Source organism: Pseudonaja textilis, chromosome 1 (assembly GCF_049901715.1).
Source record: "Pseudonaja textilis isolate UNSWEBS1 chromosome 1, rPseTex1.2, whole genome shotgun sequence".
NCBI classification, from domain to species: domain Eukaryota; kingdom Metazoa; phylum Chordata; class Lepidosauria; order Squamata; family Elapidae; genus Pseudonaja; species Pseudonaja textilis.
In genome coordinates this window covers 47,987,426-48,012,213 of record NC_141990.1, presented here as the reverse complement: position 1 = coordinate 48,012,213, position 24,788 = coordinate 47,987,426, and the positions used below count along the sequence as shown (strand labels likewise).

The 24,788-nt window shown below is 34.3% G+C and overlaps 1 protein-coding gene across 1 annotated transcript in view; it reads left to right on the top strand.

Annotated features, from left to right (window-relative positions):
- USH2A (usherin) overlaps positions 1-24,788 on the top strand; it is a 485,796-nt gene that overhangs the window by 336,649 nt on the left and 124,359 nt on the right. Inside the window, exons 43-47 of the mRNA XM_087933437.1 lie at positions 4,040-4,162; positions 5,823-5,986; positions 10,617-10,819; positions 14,288-14,400; positions 22,580-22,778. Of these exons, the coding sequence (XP_087789563.1) occupies positions 4,040-4,162; positions 5,823-5,986; positions 10,617-10,819; positions 14,288-14,400; positions 22,580-22,778 (802 nt within the window). The remainder of the gene's footprint in view (positions 1-4,039; positions 4,163-5,822; positions 5,987-10,616; positions 10,820-14,287; positions 14,401-22,579; positions 22,779-24,788) is intronic.

Genomic DNA, 24,788 nt, shown 5'->3' with positions numbered 1-24,788 from the left:
GAAGTCCACTGGTCATAAAGGGGCCATAGTTTTTCACTCCTGCTCTAAGCAGTGTCTCTTGGAAATATAGTATGTGCTGTTCCTCCCAAAGTCATGAGTAGCCAAGCGGGCTTGACAGCTGGGATTTCTAGCCACTTGAAGCAACGTTTTTTTCTTTTATTTGTTTCTTTTCTTTTTCAAAGGAGAGAAACTTCATGGGAAAAAAGTATCTTGCCTGATAAATACTTTTTCAAAAGTAAGGATGTTTTAAACTCAAGTATAAAATATGAAAATGTTGAGGAGATTAACATCTAGTCTGCTTTAGAGCAGACCTAATTATGAATCTGGGCAAATCATTCAGATTTGAATTAGACTGATCCTTCCATCTCAAAGCAGACTGAGTTCTAAAATTAATAATGTTATTTGATTAAATCAGAATTCTGGAAAAAATATTTCCTACATTTTATTTGCTGTTCCTAATAATTTTCTGTTTTGCTGGGGACATTGAATGTATTGAGACCTCATTGGTTTTCTTTCTTTTCACATAAACATGCATACACATACATTGGTAAACTTTTAGCTTCTCAAGTCTGTTGAAGCCACTTTCTTGTTCATGGGAAGTATCATTTTGATGGCACAAATCTTTGCTGCTGAACAATAGTCACCCAAGGAAAAATGAAATGCAGGGCAAAGAGAATTTTGATACATTTACAAATAAATTGAGGGAAAGCAGTTTTTTTTTTTTTAAAAAAAGCAACTGATATAAAGATTGATTATCATAGTCTCCTGACCTAGTTGTTGTTTCACAACTTTCAGGGGTAAATCTTTATTATTAAATCAAATGAAATAAGGATTGTTACATAGCAGATAAAGTATATGCTAGGAAGAGAACTCAAGTTTTCACATAATTTATCTTTCTTAACTTTTTTTCTATATAAAGCAAGTTAGCCTGTTCAAACTTCTGTTTAAACTCCTGTCAAATTATCCTTAAAAGGTATGCACATTTCATCAAACACTATATTACATTTTTATTTTTATTTATTTATTTTGATTTGTCAATTGCTTACAAGATAATAGGTATAATATAATAGTATTCCAGACATTGACCACTCTGTTGCTGAAGTCGTATTTCCTGCAATCAAGTTTTGGTGCGGTTAACCTTGAGTTTGTATCTATTGTGTGCTCTTGTGTTGTTATGGTTGAAGCTGAAGTATTCATTGACAGGTAAGTCATTGCAATGTATGATTTTACATACCATACTTAGATCAGACCGAATATGGCATAATTCAAGGTTTTTTAGGTCTATTATTTCAAGTCTGGTGGCATAAAGTATTCTACAACGAATAGAGGAGTAGAGAACTCTTCTTGTGAAATATTTCTGGACTTTCTCAACTGTGCTAATAACAGATACGTAATGTGGGTTCCAGACTGATGAGCTGTTTTCGAGTATTGGTCTAGCAAATGTTTTGTATGTTCTAGTTAGTAGTGTGATATTACCAGAGAAAAAGCTATGTAAGATTAGGTTAACAACTCTTAATGCCTTTTTGGCTATGTAGTTACAGTGAGCTCTAGCACTTAGATCATTAGAGATGAGTACTCCAAGATCCTTGACAAGAGCTTGGATCATCAACAAGGTCTTGACTATTCAGCCTGTATTTTATTGTCTGATTTTTTTTTTTTTTTGCCAATATGTAGGACAGAGCATTTATTTGTTGAGATTTGAAGTTGCCATTTGTTTGACCATTCTGATACATAGTCAAGGTCTTTTTGAAGGGTAGCAGTATTGTCTGTGGTATTGAACAGCTTTACATCATCAGCGATGAGAATGCAATTGCTCTTAATATGGTCACAGAGGTCATTTATGTAGAGTATGAAGAGAGTTGGTCCTAGAACACTGCCTTGGGGGACACCACTATTGACAGGTACAGAATTTGATAGGACACTCCCAATTTTGACCATTTGTTGTCTGTTTGACAGGAATGCTTCTATCCAGTTATGCAGTTGTCCAGAGATACGATAAGGTTTTAGTTTTAGAAGTAGTTTGTTGTGTACCACTGAATCAAAGGCTTTACAGAAGTCTATGTAGATTGCGTCTATTGTTTTGTCCTGATCAAGTTGTGTAGTCCATGTGTTTTTGCAGTGTAAGAGTTGCAGATTACAGGATAGTTTTTTTCTGAAACCAAATTGTTTATTAGAGAGTAGGTTGTTTGTCTCTAAGTGGAGGATAATGGATTGGTTAATAATTGATTCCATGACTTTACAGGTGACGCAGCATAGGGAGATTGGTCTGTAATTTTCAACTAGGCTCCCTTTTTGAAGATGGGGATGACCGTGGCTTGTGACCATAGGTTAGGCAAGGAGCTGATCCTGAAAGATTTTTCAACGATTATGCTTAGAGGTTCTGCTATGGCAGTGGATAGCTTTTTAAAGAAGTAGGCACATATTCCATCCAGTCCAATAAATAGAGATGGTTTTAGATTGCGTAGTGCTTTTACAACATTGTCTTCTGTAAAATCAATATGTATTAGATCATTATATTTTTCTGTGGTTCGGCTAGGAAATACTGGGCATGATCCATTGCTGTTTACAAATACTGAGCCAAAGAATGTGTTAAAGATGTTGGCTTTAATGGAGACATCATTGCAGTCTTTACCATTAGATCCTATCAGGGGTGAGATGGACCTTTTAGTTTTTTGTTTACAAAATTGTAAAAAGCACGGGTGGAATTGGTGTGTAGAAGGTTTTCTTCTTGTTTAATGTGATAATTGGTGCATTCAGTCTTTATCTGGTGGCATAAATTTTTGTATTGGCTTTTGAAGTTGGCAATGTGACCAGATTTGTTTTTCCACTAGAGTGATCTCTTTTTAGATTGAAGTTTCCTTATTGTTATGGGTAATTTGTTTTTTTTTTGTTTGTTTGTTTGTTTTGGGAGTTGTTATAGGTACATATAGTTTGATGACTCTTTTGATTTCAAGAAAAAATATGCTGTAATGGTCTTCAACAGTATTGCATCCAGTAAATAGAGATTGCCAATCACGGGATGAGAGATCGTTGTCTATAAGATCATAGATGTCTTTTTTAAAGTTATAATCGGGGATTACATCATTGTGATGATTTTTGTGTGGGCGAATGTTGAGACAAAAGTCAATCATATTGTGGTCACTGTTGGAAAAGGGTTCTTTAGTTTGTATTCTGTAAATTAAATTCAAACTATTGCAGAAGATGAGATCAAGGCAGTTGTTAAGTCTTGTATTGTTGGTTAATAGTTGTTCTAGTCCCAGATTTGTAACAGCATTGTAGAAGGTTGCATGTATGGGTTCAGTTGTACATTCGTTTAGTGTCCAGTTAATATGAGGTAGATTGAAGTCATAAAGAAAAAGTGTGTGGGCAGGATGCTGCCCATGTTAGTAGTGAATTTAGCTTGTTTACATGTTCGATGTCATAATCAGGTGCTCTGTAACATAGTAAGAATCAAAATGTGATATTTAAGGATAGTTCACAGATGATGGTCTCAGGAAGAGCAAGCTCCTGGGTAACTTGGATGTTTTTTAGATGTAAGGACTTTTTATAGAAGATAGCAACACAACCTCCTCTACGGATTTCACGATCTGATCAGTAAACATGATAGTCTCTTACTGTGGCAATGGAGTCAGGGAGAGATGCATTGAGCCATGTTTCACAGACAAATATGATGTTGAATTTATCCATATTTAGTAAGAGGAGAAATTCAGGTATTTTATTCACAAGGCTTCTTGCATTGAGTAGCTTGCATTTAAGGCCAGCTGTAGTTGGAATTGAGGTAGGTAGGGGCATGCATACCTAGTCTTGGGTGATGGTGGATTGGTTGAAGTAATTTTTCCTTAATAAAAGAACTGCTAAAAAAAACCCTCACCCATTCTGAAACTAATTACATAAGTTGTGGAAATTGTCAAATTATAAAATATTAAAAAAACAAGATTATAGCTGTAAAAAGAAAATAATGTGTGACTTTTAAAGCAACCTTTTTTTGTCATAACATTAGTTAAGATAATCCTACCATTCTGCTTGTCTTTTGTGTTAGATATGAGCTCCTGAGACTTAAAATCCAGCAGCCACTTGCGTCAAATCCCCCTGAAGATTTAAATCTCTGGGACAATATTTACTCAGGAACTCAGTGGTTTTATGAAGATAAGGGTCTTAGCAGGTAAGATTACTAAAACTATAAAAACAAATGCTGGCATTTTGTATAGCCCATATTTAATAGTTCAAAGCGTTCCTTGCATCTCCGTGTTGCAAACATGTTAATTATGTAATGAAATATTTTCTGTCATCTCCTTTGGCATGAGCCTTTATTAACACTCTTTTGTTTAGTTTGGTTACCTATTCTTCTCCTGTATGCAATTTTGTTTTTCTTTTAAAAAAAATGCTTAGGAAAGTAAGAAGTGAACTGCTGGAATATTGAGTGAGTGGTTTTACTTATTTCATTAAAGTACAACACCATCCAGCATTCTTCCAATTCTATCCTATTGCTAGCTTGTTCATGGGTTTGAGAAATATTTATGAAGGAGATTTGGAGTATAGATCTGTGATGTGTTGACCTAGGAAATCACTTTTAATTGTGGCTTTTTCTTAAGAGGACATTTTTGTTTAACTAAAGCAATATCTTGGGTTTATTGTTTTTGTTTCTTTACAAACCTTCCTCCACCTGCCTATCTTTATCCTATTCTAAGATGTGCTATTCTGTAACAAATCATCAAACCTAACCCATCTTTATATCCTTCTCTTGGTCCCTTGGATGTCTAGTCCTATCATGCCTAACCAGAAAAATCTTCATTTAGTCAAAATCTGTTAAGCTTCTTTCACTCCTTGGAGCATGGTATTAGTGTCTGTATTTATGCTGGGCATGTTTAAATCTGTAGACTGGGTTCATGTATTTTACTACACAACTCTTTGTTTAATCATTGTTCATTGAATAAACCACATTTCCAATCCTTAAAAATAATTTACACATTATAAAAACTGCTTTCACCTATTACTAAACCAAAATCAAACTACTTTATGGCATTGTGTAAAAACAGTAATTGTCCATTCTGTGTTTCTTGACTGAATTCCATAAATTCTGTTGAATCTAAGCCTTTTGTGAAAAGATTTTCCAACAAATCAAACACAGTGGGTTGGATAACTCTCTCTTCTTTTCCTGGTACCATATCTCACAGAGAGGTTCATGCATCACATTAAGCTAGCTTTACTGTGGTTTGTTGACAAATGCAGAAATATTGTCCTGAACTTTTCTTGCTCTTATGAATTTCTTTTAATTGCTTTGCCTGAATATTGTTCTACACATTTCCTTGAAGGCAATGAATTTTTGAAAACCAGAGTTCAGGATACTTTTGAAGTATCTGGAGTTGGGAATAAAATTAATGAATCAGGATTTAACTTTGAAGTAAATGGGAACTACTGTCTCCAACTAGTGTTTTATAGGAGGTTAAAAAAAATTCTGGAAATAGTGAGAGCTATGTAGGCTACAAGAGACAGAAAATGAACTAAAGCTAAATTGAATAATAAATTAAGCATGCCTTTTTCAAAAAAGAATGAGGTTGGAATTGGCATAACTATATTTGGAAATAGTTACCAAATTTTATTTTTGAACTTAAAATAAACATTCAGCAGAGTGAAAATATTCACAAATTTTGAGTCAAATAGCAGCTCTGCTGAATGTTTCTTCTAATCTAACTTCTAATCTAACTTCTGGTTAGAATCTGAAGTAAAGTCAACTTTTGGTTAGAATCTGAAGTAAAGTCAACACTTAAACTGAATGCTTCTAATGATTTTCCTCTTTTAATGATACAAATCATATCCTTTAGGAATACAACATATGCATATAAGCTGATAGTACGTAATGAAGTAGGATATATGTCAAGTGAAGAAGTGATTGTTACAACATTAGGAGGATTTTCAGAGAAAGGCACTAATGTTACTGCAAAGCCTCTTAACCACACCGCTATAGAAGTGAAATGGACCACTCCAAGTAAGTGTTCTTGTTGATTATACAATCCATCATCTAGCATTAAACAACTGGCTTTCAATTAGATAAAAAAGGATATTGTTTCTCTTTGCTTAATGGCTTACTCCTCAAAGTCTGATTTTTTTTTAAGTTTGTAAACTAGAGTGATGTGAAAATTCTATTAGAGGCATTGCATTGAAAAAGCAGAGCTATGAATCCAGGAAGAACCCCAATTTATGAATATTTCTGCATGGAAAAGCATGATCCCATGCAGAACCAAAGATGAAATATGCCCATCATCAGAAGGTTTCTGACTTCAAAGCTATTTAATTTTGCTAGGATTGAGCAGATATTAGGGGTCCCTAAATCTTTTGCCATCACCCTTCAATTTAGTGTAATCTTCATGTACATACCTCCTCTAAAAATCTAAACACCAAAATGAACACAAATGTACAAAAAAAAATGAATTTATTGTAACAATATACCTAAAAGGTTCTCCACATCAGCCCTGTACTCGGTCTGCATGTCCCCAAAATTTTCTGTACTCTGTCTGCATTTTACAGTTTGGGAAGCCCTGCCATAGATCTATTCATCCTCATCCAGACCCTAAGAGTTTTCTGGTCATGATACACAGTTTTGACTACATTTCTTGTCTGATCACACCTAACTTGATGTCAGCAAGAAACCTCATCCAAATATCTCCCTTTCCCCCTCCTAATCTTGCTGTTGGTCATGAGTGATCAATATAAACTCAGTTCCATAGCCAAATCTACCCTGAGACCAAAAAATGTCCAACTCATTTATTTCCTCTAGGGCAATCTATAACTACAGACTTATGTTAGCTGGCCTTTTGAGGTTGCAGCTGCTGTTCTGAATTTTCCAGATATCTGCCATATTGCCATTCATAACCATTTTGTTTTGCAAGTTCTCACCTTCTTATCAGGAATTGGGTTTCTTAACAGCATCTGGGATTCTAAGAGGCCAGCATTGGACTTGTGCCACTTGCTAATGCCATGGACTTTATGCCAAGACATCTGTGCTGCTGTAAATTTGTCAGTGTCAGGACAGCAATCACTTTTCCTAAACTTGGGATACAATCAGGAGTTTGGGTGTTATCCTTTGTGATGGCCTGTCACCAGCTACATCTCTTGTCATAACTAGGTGCTCTTCCACCTAATTCATCAGTCTTTTTTCTTATCTTCTTTTTGATGACATGAACCTTTCCCCAAAGAGTTAAGGATAGGTACCTTAAAGGGAAAAGGTGAAGTAAGGAAGCATAGTAGTTGCCACTCATTCCACAGTTTCCACAGTTTCTATTAGGAACTTTCTCAGTAATTTATTTTTCTTATCATTGTTCCTCTGGTTGAGATCATAATATACTGAAGAAGGAGAAACCATAGATTAGAGAAAACTACACTCTTCCTTGGGTGAAGTTGAACCATGTGTATAAATATAGGTGGTACAGTCTATTAAGAATATAAGAAGAAAAATTTTCAGCAAATGGAAACCCACAAAAAGAACAGGACAATACCTGCCCAGCAGCAATGAAATATTTACTGTCTTCGGTATTGGAGATAATCTATAGTCATGCTTACAGTTTGCCGTTGATTCTTGGTCTCCTTAAGAATTGATCAAATTTAAAGAGATTCAAGTTTCTGGTCAACAGTAGGTAGTAGCACCTTCCACTAATTAACTGTGGTATCCTAAAGATTTCATTTTCTTTGTCTTGAATTTCTTACCTTTCAGCTTATTCAACTATTCTGAACTAGAGAGATATATTCTCCAAACATTGTAGCCTCTTACATCCCAAAGAGCATACTGTGTTTTTTTTAAATCTCCACTTTTTCTTATTTTACAACATTCTTTCTGAGGTGATTAATTCAGAAGATTTGGGTTAGTCAACATTTGCTTGTGATTCTGGATGCGTTTCACAATGTGAAACCGCATAAGAAGTTCTGAGCAGACAGTACATCAATTCAAACCTCTTTGAGGTTGTCATATTATTTTCAAATGCCAGCATTTCTGTACAGCCTGATCTTCCTTTCCAGAAGAGTTATGGATTTTCTGTATATGCAAATGTACACATTTGTGCTATGTCATCTTGAGAGGAACATATCCATTTAATCCAGATTACCTGTCCATCAAAGCAGTAGGTTAATTCTTCAATATGTACATGCAAATCTGTCTGTAAGCACTTACTAGTGACTCTCAGCAAATAGAGGTTCCACTAAAATTTATATTTATAATTGGATGCCTGAAGTAAGCATGTTTATAAAAACTGACAAACCTAATAGATCTGAAGCAGGCTGCTGAAGTTTCATTACTTTAGTAATTTAAACCTCTGACCACCTAGATAAAGGTAATGCAATCTGGCTTCATTTTCATTCTTACTGCACAAATTTCCTAGATGCCTGTTTATGAATACAAAGGTTAAACATCAAGTGAGGGTCATTAGAGCAAACCTTTATTTATTCTTTCATTGCTTGATATGCCTTATTCCAAACAAATAAGCAATCTCCCTGTCTCCAAATGTTTTTATTTTGTCACAGATCTGAAACAAATTTTTCCTGTCCCCACCTCCATCCCAGTAATCACTTGAAAACAACTTTCTTTTATGTCTTTGTTGCTGGTGGGTTCAAAGGTGAAAGATAGCACAGGAGTTTTGGAAACAGAGTGTCTGCTAACATTCAGCTACAGAAATAAAAGAAAATGGAGACAGAAGCTTTATTTTGATGAACTACCTGGAAATATCAATTCATAGATTGTTGAGTTTGAGATTGTGCCTGTAGTATTGTAAGGATGGGGAGAAACTGTTGCATTTCTCTTCATACTCTTATGTCTGGAATAGATTTTGTATTTAAATTGATGCCTTTAAAATATGCTGTTGGATAAATGATTGAAAATACCTTGGACTACAAGAAGAATAAATCATTCAATATTACATGAAGGAAAGCAAAAATTCTCATTCGTAGTACTAATGATGAAGTTAAACTTTAAATATTTTAGACACATAATGCAAAGGCAAGACTCGTTGGAAAAGACCTGGGAAAATCAAAGATAATAAATACTTTAGAAAAGAGGCTGATAAAAGACAAAGTGGAGAGATTCCAGATAATACACTGATAATTTTAAAAGAGGTCAAAGAATTTATCAACAGACAATCCTGGTGAAATGAGATTCAAGTTAGGAAGAATCAGAACAATAAGATTTGCCTACAAAGCAATTTCCCATATAGAATATTTATATCATCCGTACAGAGTTTATCACTGGCGCCTTTACCTATAACTTTGCAGTTCTAACATTGGAATCATTTTTGTGTCAAGAGCTGTGAAGTTATTATTTCTCCAGTCATTTCCATAACCAGATTTTTTGTTTTTATTCATTAAAAGCCTTATAAGATGTTCAAGGAAGTGTTGAATATTATTTCCTTTCCTGGAATGACACTGTCCAAATAACTCCAAAAAGGTCCCTGCAAGTAAAAATAGTGCTGTTATTGGTGAATTATATCCAAATAGACAGTATCAGATTTTGCTTCAAGTTTTCAATGGACTTCACAGCATCAAAAGTGAACTTGTGCAAGTGACTACACCAGATGTAGGCAGGTTGACTCTTGTTTCAGCTTAAAAACTAATATTTAATTAACTTTTTAAATGATGATTGAAATCTGTCATTGTTCCATTATGAAAATAAGAGGGTTTTTTTTTAAAAAAAAGAAATAATGCTGTGAAAAACTACTTGTGACATGACGGTCAACTGCTTGACCATAAATGAAAGGTGTAAATCTAGCCATTCAGAGAGTTTCCCTGACATATTTCCAAACAAATTGGCAAGCTGGAGGCAGGGAAGGGAAAGGAGGGTGGAAAAAGCAACTTGTGAATTTCAAATGCTTTTGGAATAGCTTTTCTAATCTTTTTGGCTTTGTAAAATCTCATTATAAACATTATAATATCATTACCCCAGAAGCAAGTGTTCCAGGTCATTAGCAAAGTACTTTAAGTCAGGATTGCATTTTCTTGGCAAAGCCAAAGTTCATCCCCCTTTTTATTTATAAAATAGAACCTACTGAAGGTACAATTTTTCAACTGGTAAAGATGGATTTACCTAGATAAAAACAGCTTTACATAAGAAGCATAGCTATTTATGACATGCTTAAATAATCTGTGTAATTTAATGCTAGGAAAGATGGGAGTTATTTTGAAAAAAAAAAGGTAATGCTTCATTATCGTCTTTGGTAATCATCAAAAGCATTTACATAATAATTTAATACACATTGCTCAAATTATGATGCTAATAAAAGCTATGTCACCCTTAGAAGATAGTTCTGGGGGGGGGGATAGAGTTGAAACATGAGACTATACTGAATAATTGTGAATGAGGTCACACGGTTAAATAAATAGTCACATTCCTCTAGTCAAAGTTATAGTAAAAGCAAAGTTAAGGCAAGGCTGGAGATACAAAAGTTTTTACCATCCTCTTTTCCTACAATCTCTGATCTTTTATAACAAGTCCATTTAGAAAACAATGCAAACATTTTAACAAACTAGTAGATAAGTAGCAGAGGCTTTGCTAAATCTAAATTCTAATGTGTATTTGGTTAAACAAGGGTTTTTACAATGGCAAATGGAGTTCATTCCCTTTCCTTCTTTATTTCTAGAGCCAGAGGGCCTGTTTCCTCCAGAGATTGTAATCATCAATAGTACAGCTGTATGTGTCATTTTGGCATTGCCTTCAAACTCAAATGGTGTTGTCACAGAATATTCTATTTATGTAAATAATAACCGATTTGAGACCAGAATGAAAGAGCCTGGATATTTCATTGTAGAAGATTTGTCTCCATTCACTCTTTATGACATACAGGTTGGATTATTTCTTTTTTCTTGTATTTAGTTTAATGTCAGTGCATCTATAAATGTACAGATATTAACACAATCCATATATCATTTTGCATACAGTCATGTAAATGGCATATGTTTGTATACTGTATGTGATATATTTCACAGAATAATTAGGAATATGTAAAACAGATATAGACAATTAATATTGCTAATACTGCATATATACGATATGTGTGTGTCACACATCTATAAGTGTATATGTGCTACCATACTGATAATTGAGTTTTTGTAAATTATTAAAATGTCCAAAGATTTTATACTTTATTTTGCAGTTTACGAAAGGGAAATACCAAAGGATCTCCTTTGATCAGAGACTATGTTCTAATGTTAGAGGAATAATCAAATCAATGGAATATATTATTCTATATTGCCCCCTCCATGCAGGTTCTTGTCAAGAATTATTATCTCCATTCTTTATTAAATATCCTAGTCATTCTGGCTTGTTTTATCTTCAGTTGTTATGACCAGATTTTATTTCCTTGATGATAGTTAAGTACTGTTTTATAATTTGTACCATACACCATAGTATTTCTTCTAATCCTTTTTAGATATTTTGGAGCAATTATATTTTTCTTTCTTTGTCCTAATTAATTGTGATTTTTGTGTTTTTTCTGCTGATTTAACACCCAATTTAGTAACCGAGTGAACTTTAAAAAATATAATTATAAATGGGATCTTTAACAATCTCTTATGTTCAGAAAATAAATTGAAAATGCTACTAAAAATTAAAACAAAATAGTTTAATGTTAAAAAATTAATCGGCATTATGAATACATGCAAATACATTAATGCCTCAAACTATATGAATGTGGAACAATTTTTTTTTTTTGTATTGCAAAGAAAAGTTGGTTAATTTCTATTACTTGAATCAGAAAGAAAAATGCAATCAGATATCAATATTGTATTTTTCTAAATTGTTAGAAAAAATGCACCAATGAAAGATAAATAATTATATATGGGCCATCTGAGGTAAATATGCACAAAGGTGTATTGATAAAGCTACCAATTGCATTTATCAGCAACAGTGACTAAAATATATATACATTAGAAGGACTATATAATATCTATGTATATACATAGACGGGTGAATGTACATGTATATAGTCCGTCTTTTAAAATTACCAGGGTTAAATTTCCTTTCCTCCTGTGATGCTAAACTTATATATATTACAGAAATCCAACTCCTACTGATTAAAACAAAATAGCAATTGTTTTAGAAACATCAGGCATGCATAAAACATGAACTACCAGAACTAATGATATTGCATTGGTAGCCTTTTATCATGTTCCCCTACCTCCGCTTCTTCTCTGGAACAGGATGATCTTAGCCAAGAAATCCCAGTCTTTTAAAAATACAATTAATATTTAAACCCTTTGGGTTTTTTTTTCTCCTCCTTCTCTTTAGGCTTCCTCACAAATTTGCAGGTTTTATGAATATTTGTGAAGAAAAGGCATACAAATACATTTCTATAATGGGTTTGATTTCATTTGTTCAAAATGCTGCTTTAATTGCAACTTTCCTATATATATTTTTTGTCTCACTCAGATACTGGCTTTCTTTGAATGATGTATGGGGACCCCATAACAGTAATCATGTATACTTTGTCCTATGATTTGCATCCATTTGCAACATGCAATAAATAAACGTCACACAAAGGCACACTATAACAGATTTCCACATTCCAGCCCCTTTTAGTAAAAAAAAAACCTCCACTCCCTATGAATATACATATAACTTTCCAGTTTCCATATGGATACATACTTGTCTTTCTTCAACCATAGTATAAATTCCAAGAACTTTTAATAGTTTTCAGACCTCAGGATTTATTATTGATGTCTTACATATTAATCAGCAAGCTTTTTTTTAGCTTCTCATTTTTCAAGATTTGTGCCAATGTCTGTAACACTGAAATATTGAGTAAAATTCAAAGATTTAATTGTTCATTTGCTTCCCTTCCATTTTTTTGACCTTACATTTCCTATCAAATCTTCAGTTTCCTAAAGTTATAATTAAATGGGTATCTGTCTTGCTTTTTGATGTCATGTGTAGACATCTGTCAATTTGTAATCAGGCATATTGAATGACCTTTTTTGTTATTGTTGATTTAAAGGTGACATTATTAGTCTTTCTCTGGATCTATTTAAAGCATTAAAAACTCAGGAAGTCATATTTTGACTTTCATCTTCAGAGTTCATCAAACATTAATATGTTCCACAAAGGTTCGTTATTTCTATTTTGGGACAGGAGAGGAAAGAAAGCTGATAGACTTACAAAGGTGAAGTGGCAACATTCTGGGTGTCCCAATCCCAAACTTATTAATTTAAGTCTATTATTACTATTTTTGTAACTCACATTGAAAAATATACCATGTCCTCATCTTGGATGGGGTGATTTGATAATGCAGGATGTTTTCAAAAGACAACTCTAAGAGGAGGTTAAATTCCACTGTTGAAAAGAATGGAAATTCCCCATGTATATGAAAAAAGGAGAAACACTTGGATCATTCTCAATACAGTTATGATAGGTTACAACAATTTAACAATTTCTAGACAGTCCTATGGCTCAGTCTATCATTCTGTTATGAATACTAGCTTAATCATGGAATAATTTAGCTAAAGAAGTCCTATATTGTTTCAATGAAGTTTAAATACAAACAAATTTAAATGCCATGCACTACTTTGCCTAGATATTGTATTGCACTGAAATTGTTTCCCTAATACATCTCAGTGGCCTGACTGGCAGCAGATGCCATGGGTTATCAGTGTCAAACTTCTGAAGAGGGAATACTATTTGAATAGGATAATTATCTAAATTTGCATATTGTGATTTTCTTGATGCCTTGTGTTGAGCTTTGTGCTAGTTGAGTAAGTATTTGAACCTGCCCATTTATAAAGCAGTAAAGAAGTCTACACCTGGTTAGCTGGTACCTAGTTTTATATAGGCCTGTTCCGTTTTGCAACTAGGGAGGTGCCCAACTGATTAAACTACAGGTCACTGGCACTTACTGATGTGTAATGCATAGGTAAGTATTCCTTAAAATGGTTCATTTTTGTGGGGAAAAATCATTAGCACAGTCTTCTGCTGTAAAGTGCTTCTGTTGGAAATAAAAAAAGTATTTATTCTGAGATGTTCTTTTAATTCCAAAGTCTAACAATTGCTGATTTATTTATTTTTTAATTTACAGGTTTTGTCCATTTTCTTGATTTTATTGGTTTTGGTCAATACTGTTGCATTTAATATATTTATTAATGCTATTACAGGAAAAGATATTATAAAAATGCTGTGATTATAAATAATAATGGCATTTTTTTGCGCTCACCATTCAAAATGATTGTCCTTCTGATCATTATATTAAATTCAGTTTTGCTACTACTTTGACTTCAAATTTTGAATGAGGAAAAGTACCCATTTTGATACTTGCTATTCTAGGTTGAATCCTGTAGAAGAAATATTTGTGTGAGAAGTAATGGAACTAAAATTAGAACTGCAGAAGATGTACCTGAAGACTTATCACCACCATGGATCTATGTCCTTGGTTCAAGGTATTAAAATGTACTTGCCTTGTTTTTTATGTTAAATTGTAAGAATCAGTGGTGCTAAAATTAACATTGGCATAAATTGAGCTATAAGATAAATGCTTATTTCCATATGAATCTAAGAAGGAAGGTTACAATGTATATGTTTGCCTGTCTGCCTATTTATTTTACATCTTGTCTTTCACAGTAGACTTCGTTTTAATTCAATATGTGGTAGTTATTTTCTGGTACTTCATTTCCCCCTGCAAAGAAACTAATCCTGAAGCTGCCTGTATGATGCATGTATGCATTACCATTCTTCAGTGTCTCTACTTTATATAGAAGCAATCTCAAATCTCACATAGTGTTTAGCTTGGCAAGAAGGCCATGATTTCATTAGCCTGGACTGGAGATATTGGAAGAAAAAAAGTCATATAGGCATTACTGGTGAATATAGGAAGGATTCCCAAATCCATATTTATAGTGAAGAACTGAGAAACATGTGAATCAGTTCTGTGTCAAATTCTTATTGATTTAATTCTATCATGAACCAGCTTCTCTGACTTGTTGCAAATATTGAGTGAGAGGGTCTCATCCAAGTCTCCATTATTTTTTTTCCAATGGGAAACTGATCAGACTCAGACATGTCAAAGAAAGTCATGTCAACCTTTCATATGTCTTTCTCCTCTCCTTTACATTCCACTCCTCCTATTAAATCAGTATAACAAGGAAGGATCCCAGATTCCCTTTTGTCTCTGCTTTGCTCCACCCTTGTCTTTGGGCTTTTGTGGTTACTCCAACTATATTAGCTGATTAGAATAATGATTTCACAAATATTAAAAAGGCAATGAGTATAAAATAAATTAAGTTGTTTATCTATATGCACATACCGTAGAAGATACGATTCTATATTTTTTTTCCCCATTATTATGGGAAATTGACAAATGTAATCATTCTTTTCCTAAAAGGATCCATGAGTGCCAAAATTTCCAATAGAGATTATATAGCCATTGCCAAGGATGTATCAAAATTATGGCAACAATAATAAGCCTCCTGCGTGTATATTATTATTAATAAGATTTTATTACACTACTGGCACTTGGTCTACTTCTTCAAGAAAGAGAAATGTATTCTTTAAATAACAACACTGAATTTCTAAATCTTTGGAAATATGCCTAAAGGATATATTTACTCCTAAAATCTTCTAAGGAAGCTTTAGCTGGTCTTTGTTTTATTTCAGTTTTTGCATTTGCTCTTGAAAATTATAATTGCAAAGATTGAAATTATAATAAAAATACACAACACACATATACACACATGTATTTATGCATGTCTTTGAGATGGTATACTAGCTAAGATATCAAAATACAGAAATATAAAACAGTCAGAAATCCCTTCCTGTTTGATCATCTGTTCAGTAGAATGGGCCTTTTTTCATTGCCTCCTCTTACATGTCATATTATCATCAGCTGTTGTCATGTCCTAAGAGAATGCTAACTACTGATCGATTGCCTGAACATGTCTGACTGTGGCCTACATATGCCCCAGGTAGTTCATTTATTTGCCATGGTGGATTTGCTAGAGTGGAATTTAATCAATAGTTAATTCATTAATTCTGGTCCTCAAGAATGTACAGCCTTGTGCTGTAAAAAAAAAAAAAAAAAAGTAGCTAGCTGGCTGGTTGGTTTTAACTGTGATTGAAATGTGACAATCACTGCAGTTGACAGCTTTGGCAAGTACTGGCATGCATATGAATTTTCCACTTCGTCCTCTGTTAAAGAAACAAGGAAGGATCCCAGATTCCCTTTGTCTCTGCTTTGCTCCGCCCTTGTCTTTGGGCTTTTCTTTCAAGAAGAAAATAGCAGATTGAATAAAGAGGAAGATACTGTAATCGGTATCGTCCAATGAAGAGATTATTTGGTTTCTAGCAGACTCCTATAAGCAGTACAATGCATATTCCGCAAATTTTTGTAGCAGTTCTTTAACAAATTGACCTTGCTTTTTAGAAATTCCTTAACAAATCAAACCTTTATCTCGGATCAGAAAAAGCTTTGCAACTTTAGGGGAATACTATAGAACAATACAAGAATAATTGCACTCACTAAACTTTATTTAGTCTTAACAGATTGCATATCAGATCTGTTACAATAGGAAGTTTAGTTTCTCCTATTAGGCTAGCAATTATCTGGTATCAAAATGTTCTTGTGGGCACAGCAATTATCAGTTAAAATACATTCACTGGCTGAGAGAAAGGCATCCAGTTCAGACACTCAGTTATATCTGAAGTTATATCTGGAGCTCCTTCATGCTTCTTTATGTGAAGTAAAAGGAGATGGCAAATAGTAAAGAAAATGTCAATTTGTCAAAGGGAAGATGTTACCTTTTTTTTTTTTAGACCAATACTGCTACCTCAGTCTAAGACTCAATTTGTTGTGGTGGTTAAGGCATCAGTCTGGAAACTAGGAGGCCAGTTCCAAGAAAATTGCAGGGACTTTTTGAGGCAAACCCCAGGAGTCAACTCTGACTTGAAGGTGTAAGGTCTGGCAGTATGCTTAAAGCCAAAAAGGAACCAAAACAAAGACTTAAAGGGAGGCTTGAAAATTAAATAAAACAGACTTTTATTTTTTGATCAAAGTTAAAGATCTGGGAAGAAGTTCCATGCACATCACAAGAGACATGGGAGGAAAATTCTACAAAATGCAGGAAGATGCCCTATCCTTCTTATACCTTTAACATTCTTAGAAGTCAAGTAACAGCATTGTAAAACTCTCTAACTTAGATTTACATCTTTCCTGCAAAAGACAAGTCTCTCTAGGCAACGTTTACCTTTCATTATCTCTTCTATTGTCCATCTAATTGATCACAATTGACCACTTAAGGAGGCTATTAACAGCATACTTCAAAGGTGTGGATTCCTCCGAATGGAGGTAGTTACTTTCCCAGAGAAGTATGTTACCTTCCCAGCAGGTGATGTTGGGGTGAAATGTATCAATCCAGGAAAACAGATGGATTCAAATTGATTTAGATGGGACAATCATATGTCTTAATAGAAGAGGGATGTAACTGATTGCAGGCATGTGTTATAATTGTTTTACAACAAGTGAAAGGTTAAGGAAACCTTTTCTACAGCAGCAAGATAAGAAATGCCTATAGAGTAATGCTATAATATATTCTACATTTCTTTCTTTATTATTATTCCCTTCAAAGGCAACAACAACAAAAAACTCAACCTTGAAATTAGTCTAGTTTGGTATGATAGTATTTAAAGGAATGAAAATGATTTCCTCCTTACCTCCCATTTATCTGGAAGTCTAAGAGCTCCTTTTACATTTGATAAGAAAACAAGAGTAGAAGACCTTGAAAACAGAGTGAGAGAGTCAAAGTAGGTGCATAAAGGCATAAAGCGTCATGCAACACCCTTTGTTTGTCTGCATAAAGGCATGGTATTGGGGAAGGAAGAGAAGGTAGACAAGCAGCCTGCCCATTTGTCATCTTCCTCATATAGAGAATTTACAGAATTAAGAAATGGCCTTAAGAAAGCTATAAGTCCTAAGCATAATTACCTAGAAGGAAGAACAAAATGAATTCCTCCCACTTATCTGAAAATCTAAGAGCAAATTCAACAAGATTTAACACACAGGAACCATTTATATATGTTTCCTTTGACTGCAATCCAGCACAGACCATCTATTAATTAGCATCCTTGTTGCAGAGAAACCAAAAAGCAGGGCTTCAAAAATCTCTTCCTATTTTCACCCTGATTTATGCACACTTGCATAGTAATCTGAGCACAACAGATCCTTTACCAGCATAACAGAAGATTCCTCAGACCTCCATCAATAGAAAGTCAATTCAGTGTAACTTCCTGCAGACCACACATTTATAGATTTATGCTCATTGAGCTCAGATTTCCATAATGTCATTCTGTGTGGGAAAGAGAGAGAGAGTAGTCTGTGGGTTTATATGCAAAAGTGAAAATAATTCATTTTATAATGGGTACCTTATTTTACAAGTAATTAACTTATAAAGGTATTAATTCAATTAATGGCATGCTTTTTCCTGGCCCTGCCCCCCCCTTTTTTTTGAGTTTGGCCTCTGCAAGTGTGTGTGTGTGTGTTTGTGTGTGTGTGTGTGTGTGTAATATGATGATATGTCACATGCATGGAGGGGAGCGGAGGAGAGAAAAGGTTTCCAGAATTGATTTTAGTGGGACTTTAAATGTCCCATTGTCAAGGTAAGGAAGCTGGGCAATACACTGATTTTTTTTTGTTTCAGTTTATTATAATTCAATTTAATGTTTCTTTGGATAGATCATCTTAGATCCAGGGTTGTCTTCCTTCTGGGAAATGCATCATTCAGAAAATCACACAAATACTTCATCTACTATTTACTGTTTTCTTAAGCGAATTAAGAAGTAGAAGAAAGTAGATGTGTTTGCAAATCCAAGTGTCAAAACACATCTGTGTTAGGTGTTTAACATGCAACTGACATGTACATATACATTGAAACTATTTGCTCAAAATAATTTCATATAAAATAAACATACAAAGTTCTAATCTGTTGCCCATCTTTTCCATTCTCCTGGTGAATATTTAAAAGATCACACATTCCATGGCAGCATACTGAGGTTTAGGATAGTTATTTCTTCAGATCAAATAAATTGATAGGACCTATAACATATTCTGTTCTGATTTATTAAACCTTATCAAATATACAGTATATTTACGCCCATTTAATCTATTACCTAAATGATACTGTAACACTGGGAAATTACGGGTGCAATTTTCCTCCTCTAATTTAATAGATTAAATATTCCGGATTTTGGTGTCAATTAGATGTTTTTCAAAAATTGCCATGATGAGATCAATTATTGCAATTGTATTAGTTTATCACAAATATACTATATTTCCATTCAAATGTGTTGAAATTTATTTATGGGATACCATACATTCTAATCTAGTTTTAAACATGAGATCAATTGGGTAACTCTGAGTTAGTTTCTTTATTTCAATCATAGAAAGAGACAGTGACTAATTTACTTCAAAAACATTGCCAAAAATCAGCGTAAACATCTCCAGGCAATCACTAGGATTCAAGACTGATATCAAAGTGGAGAGAGGGAGAGAGGGGGGGAAGGAGGGAGGAGAGAAGGAGGGAGAGAGGGAGAGAGAGAGAGAGAAAAAAAAAATCATAGTTAATGATGGTTAGTAAAATCATAGCTTAGAGTGAGATGTGAATATAAACACTAGTTTTAGAGATACATATTGCTGAACAGCACGACTAAGTTCAAATATGACTGTTTTAGAGGAGAGTTTGATTTCATCTTAATTCCATCTTACGCAAAAACATTTTAACAAAATCAGTACGCTGTGCAAATGTGAACATGATACAAAATACTTGTCATTTACCACTGACTTATTTAGTTGCAAAATAATACACATTAAGGTGTTATTTCAAATTGTAGGTTCATTGTTAATGTTTAGTATCCACTTCTTTGTTCTTTTCTGTCTTCTCTTTCACCCTTTTGTTCTTTCTTTTTATATGTTTATCAGTAAATCATTGATATGTAAGGGGTACTTTTTCCTTTGAGTTGAATATGCAGTGAATATAAAATAGACTTCTACAGATTGTGGCATTAATTCAGAAAGTCAGATAAAGACTTCAGAATAATAATAGTGACTCTACAAGTAACCTGTGAAGTTATCCCTTCACAGTTGACATCAATTCTTTCACTACAGATTGTTATTGCTAGGTGTTCCTCTGTTTATACCTCAAGGTAATGAAAACAATAGTTCACTGAGTTATTTTTATTCTGTAAGATGTGATTTTTATTATCTCAGCTGCTGTTTCTGAACATAAGTCTCTAACTTTAAATGAATGCTAATTTACACTGTCACAAAGAATTCTGACAGGTACTATGTACTTAGATTATATTACTTTCTAAAATGATCCATCCAAAGTTAGGGGATGATAAGCTTCCCTTACAGCAGAAAAGATATATAGATTTACTTAAATCTTAAATGGGCAAGTGGGACTTTTAAAAAGTCATCTTTAGCTCATGAACATCCACATTGTAATGTTGAAATCTGCCTTTAATGAACTTATTGTGGACAGATTGTAGTTCCATTTATTAATCTTCTAGCCACAAGGTTGTAGGATTCTCTTGTTTATCCTAAAGCTCCATTCCTATTCTGGATGGGAATTCTGCCAGTTGTAGTGCCAAACATCTGAAGCAAATTAGGTACAAGTCTGACCTTGAGTAATTGCATGAGATCCTATTATTGTTGTTCTTGTTTCCATTTCCATTCAATATTTTTATCCAGAGGGCATTGAAGGTATGTACAAGGGGAAGGAATTTTAACCTTTTTTACTTCAGCTTCTTCACTTCTAAAATGATCTTTTTTCTTCAGTTGGCAACAAAAAGGGTTTAAGAAAATTAAGAAGAGTGAAGAAGAGTTTTCTTGAACAAAGCATCTGCATATAAAAAGATTTAAGCCTCCTCTCCCTTGTATAGTGGTTCAATTCAATTCATGGCTTTACTGGCATTTAGAGTAAATTCAGAGGTTAACTGCATTCTGTATCATTAACATTATATGCAGTTCTCTCATGAAATATCTGCAGTATGATATTATAAGGAAGGAACTATTTAATTATTTACATTTCTACTCAGGCATCTTTTGAGGAATATATTTAATGCATGTTTTGAAGACATAGAACTGAATGAATACAATGAATCTTGAAATTCAGCACTTATTTTTCAGAACATTTAAATTACACTGATAACCAATCAGAGTCGATGTCTCCCATAAATCTGTGTTGCAAACAGCTCCTTTTGTGGCCTTTCCCCAATTTAGTTATCTCCCAAGCTGAGAGAAATTCTGTAAAGAAAATGGAGGAAATGCAAATAGGAGAAAGAAAGTATTGGCTGAGGAATTACAAATAGTATGTGTTAATTTTTTTAGAAAAAAATACATAAGTATATCAATAATATATAAAATAATTTCCAATCTGCTGGAGTTCGTGCTACTTATTTTAAATTCCTGGGCCTTTCCAAACTAATTCCAAGTCCTAGAATTTTGGTCCAACTTTCACTTTTTAAATTCCATGATAAATTTCTTTGACAATAAAAAATACTGACAAGATAAACAGACTGTGCTGAATATTTAAATTATTGCTAAACCTCAAGGCAAGGTAGCCCACAGCTGTTTTGCATCTTTAGAAAGATTTTGGCTATTATCTATTAATTCTTAAATAAACCTAAATTTAATTGGGTTGAATGTGGCTACAAGCCTGTTCATCACCTACAATTTCTCATGATTTTTCCCTGGTCTAGATTTACAATCTTTATTGTTGATACCTTACAAATTTCTGCTACTATAGTTCTGACCTGGTTACCCAGCAGATGGACTATGTAGGAGGGCCAGGTAGTTCATCAAGGATAGTACTTGTATGTACCCCAAACCCCAGCACTATGACTAGTGTTTCCTGAAGTGGGACTAGTGCCTTTCCTGAAGTGGGAAAATGTGAGATGGCTGAAACCATTGAGATCTTACCTGCAGATGATCCGCTTGTGCAGTTGAAAGTTTTTCCAATGCTTTCTCTAAAGAAGCTGAAATCACAAGACAATTGAAATATAGCTCCTGCAAGCATGGTCTTCAGTCATCAGGGCCTTCACTGAATGAAAAAGACATGAAAGGACAAGATTGCTACAAGCCGCTTTTTTACAAAAAAGTGAACAGCAAATCTATCAGTGCAGCTATGTCTTGCACAGCCAACAAGATTTTTTAGGGGATCCAATGTTTTGTTTCTGTCAAGTATATGTATAATGTGTTACATTATGCTGAATTTATTAATGTAAAAATACTTGTTTGTAGAAGCTGAAAGCAATTGAGAAGACGCATTAAAGTGAGGCTGTGTTTCTATTTTAAACTAGAATTTAGCACTTGTTTTCTATTAAATGTCAGGGTCAATTATATATCAGAGTCTTCAACTCTACCTTTCTGCCAAAGAATGAATCATAATTTAAGTGTTCTATAATGATCCTTCAGCAGAAGAGCCCCTTTAAAAAAATTCAGACCCAGTAAAGCTCCTTCCCATTACAGCAAAGTTAAAAAGGACACCTGTAAGGATTTGAATGTTAGCAGGAGCTGAAGTAAATTACAGTTGGTATTAATTGAATTATGTGTTAATTGTTTTGCTGCTTCAGATCACTTCAGATTAACTGGACATCACCAGGACAACCAAATGGCATTATTTTAGGATATGAACTATTGCGGAAAGCTCAACATCCCTGCACTGAGGAAAAGCAACTGTCAAAATATCAAAGTGAAGGAACTTGCCTGCTCTTGGAATGCAACATTCATGAAAACATGCATGGAAGACGATGCTGTAATCCCCATTGTAAGGTAACACCATGAAATATGCTGGCTTTGACTTTTAACCCATACCCCAATCAAACTACAACTAGCCCTTGGCTTACAACCAGAGGTGGTATTCAGCAGGTTCTGACCAGTTCTGGAGAACCGGTAGCAGAAATTTTGAGTAGTTTGGAGAACTGGCAAATACCACCTCTGACTGGAGATTTTACAGTATCCTTCCCCTGCCACGCCCACCAAGCCACGCCCACAGAACCTGTAGTAAAAAAATTTGAATCCCACCACTGCTTACAACAGTTCATTTAGTGACCATTCAAAGTTACAATGTCACTGAAACAAGTGCCTTATGACCATTTTTCACATGACCATTGCAGCATTCCTATGGTCATGTGATCAAAATTAATATGCTTAGCAACTGAGTCATATTTATGACAGTTACAGTGTCTCCAGGATCCCATGGGATCACCTTTTGTGACCTTCTGACAAGCAAAGTCAAGCAGAAAGCCAGATTCGCTTAATTACTACTTAATTTAGTAACTGCAGTGATTCACTTAACAACAATGCATGAAAAATTATAAAATGGGGCAAAACTCCCTTAGCAACTGTTTCAGTAGCAACAGAATTTTGGGGTTCAATTGTGATCATGAGTTGAGAACTATCTGTATAAAAAGGATATCTAAAGGATCATTCACTGGTATATGACCTGCCTACACATTTCCTAAAGCTGAACTAAAAATCCGTCCACAGTCAAAAAGTGAGTAACATACTGATTCAAATCAATACTTTCTAGTTACCTATAATACCCAGAGTTTGAAATATTTGTCCAGGTAGAGGGTCTGCAGACAGTTAAAACCACTACTGGAGCTGCCATGTACAACCATAGCATGTGATGCAAGTTACTTGATTTCCTTCACCAAATGTTCAATCCATTTATGTCTGATTTTGCATTATTAATTCATGCAGGATTATGCTTACAAATCAGAACCATTTTATAAAATTATTTTACATTTATACCTTTGGATAGTTAGTAATCTTCCAGCCTTGTTTGTGGTAATGGGAACATACTGATCGGTCCTACACAACTGTTGGAAATATATTTAGTGATATGTTTTGCATTCTTAGACATTACTATTTGCTTATTATTTAATACTGCTTTAATAGTGGCCTAAGATTGGTTTATTTTATTTAAAATAATTATAGCTTTGGAGGATCTCATGAAACGAAGTAAAACAATTATTTCAAGTTAAATAAGTTTATTTTTAAATTAACTTGAAATGCACATTAATCAACAGTTTCATTGAAAAAGAAGAACATAAGGGACAGAAAGCATAGTAACATTGCAGTTTCTAAGGCATGAAGACAATAGTAAAATTCCATGTCTTACTATGATACACAAATTACTCAGGATATAAGCCAGGGATAGCTATAAATTTCTATTTTCCAGAAACCCAATCCCATGCTCAGAGGTGAATAACAGTAGAAGCTTCACAGTCTTAGCACTTCGTTGCTTTATTGGAGACAAGAAAAGTATTATATAATATGAATGAACTGCCCATTACACAACACACAAGTGAAGCACTACATGTATGTCAATTCTGGGGTCTAAATTGTAAGCTTTTGGGGAACTTCCGGTTTGCAGGGCTTCAGCGGCAGGTAGGAATCCGCGATCGTGCGTGGTTTCTGCCTGGGCTCGCCGCTGGAGTGCCCCGAGCCAGCTGGTTTCGGGGCTAAGCCACCCCATAGAGGTGGTGAAGAGGGGGGAGATCGCCAGCAGGGTCGAGGAGAGATGTATCTCTCCTCCTCAGCTGGTCAAACTCCCTTTCCCGAAGGCGGTAGGAGCGGTGGTCAGAAATGGCCACCTCAAAGAAGCACTCAACCGGAAAAGAAAGTGCAGGAGGAAGATAAGAAGTGAAAGTTTTGGCTGACCGGGATAAAAAGCAACAACTAAGGTAACCTGGAATTTAAATTTTGTAAAAGATAACATCGCTCCCAAAGAAGTGTCGGAAGCAGCGGAAGAAAGAGAAAAGGGAAAGTTTTTTT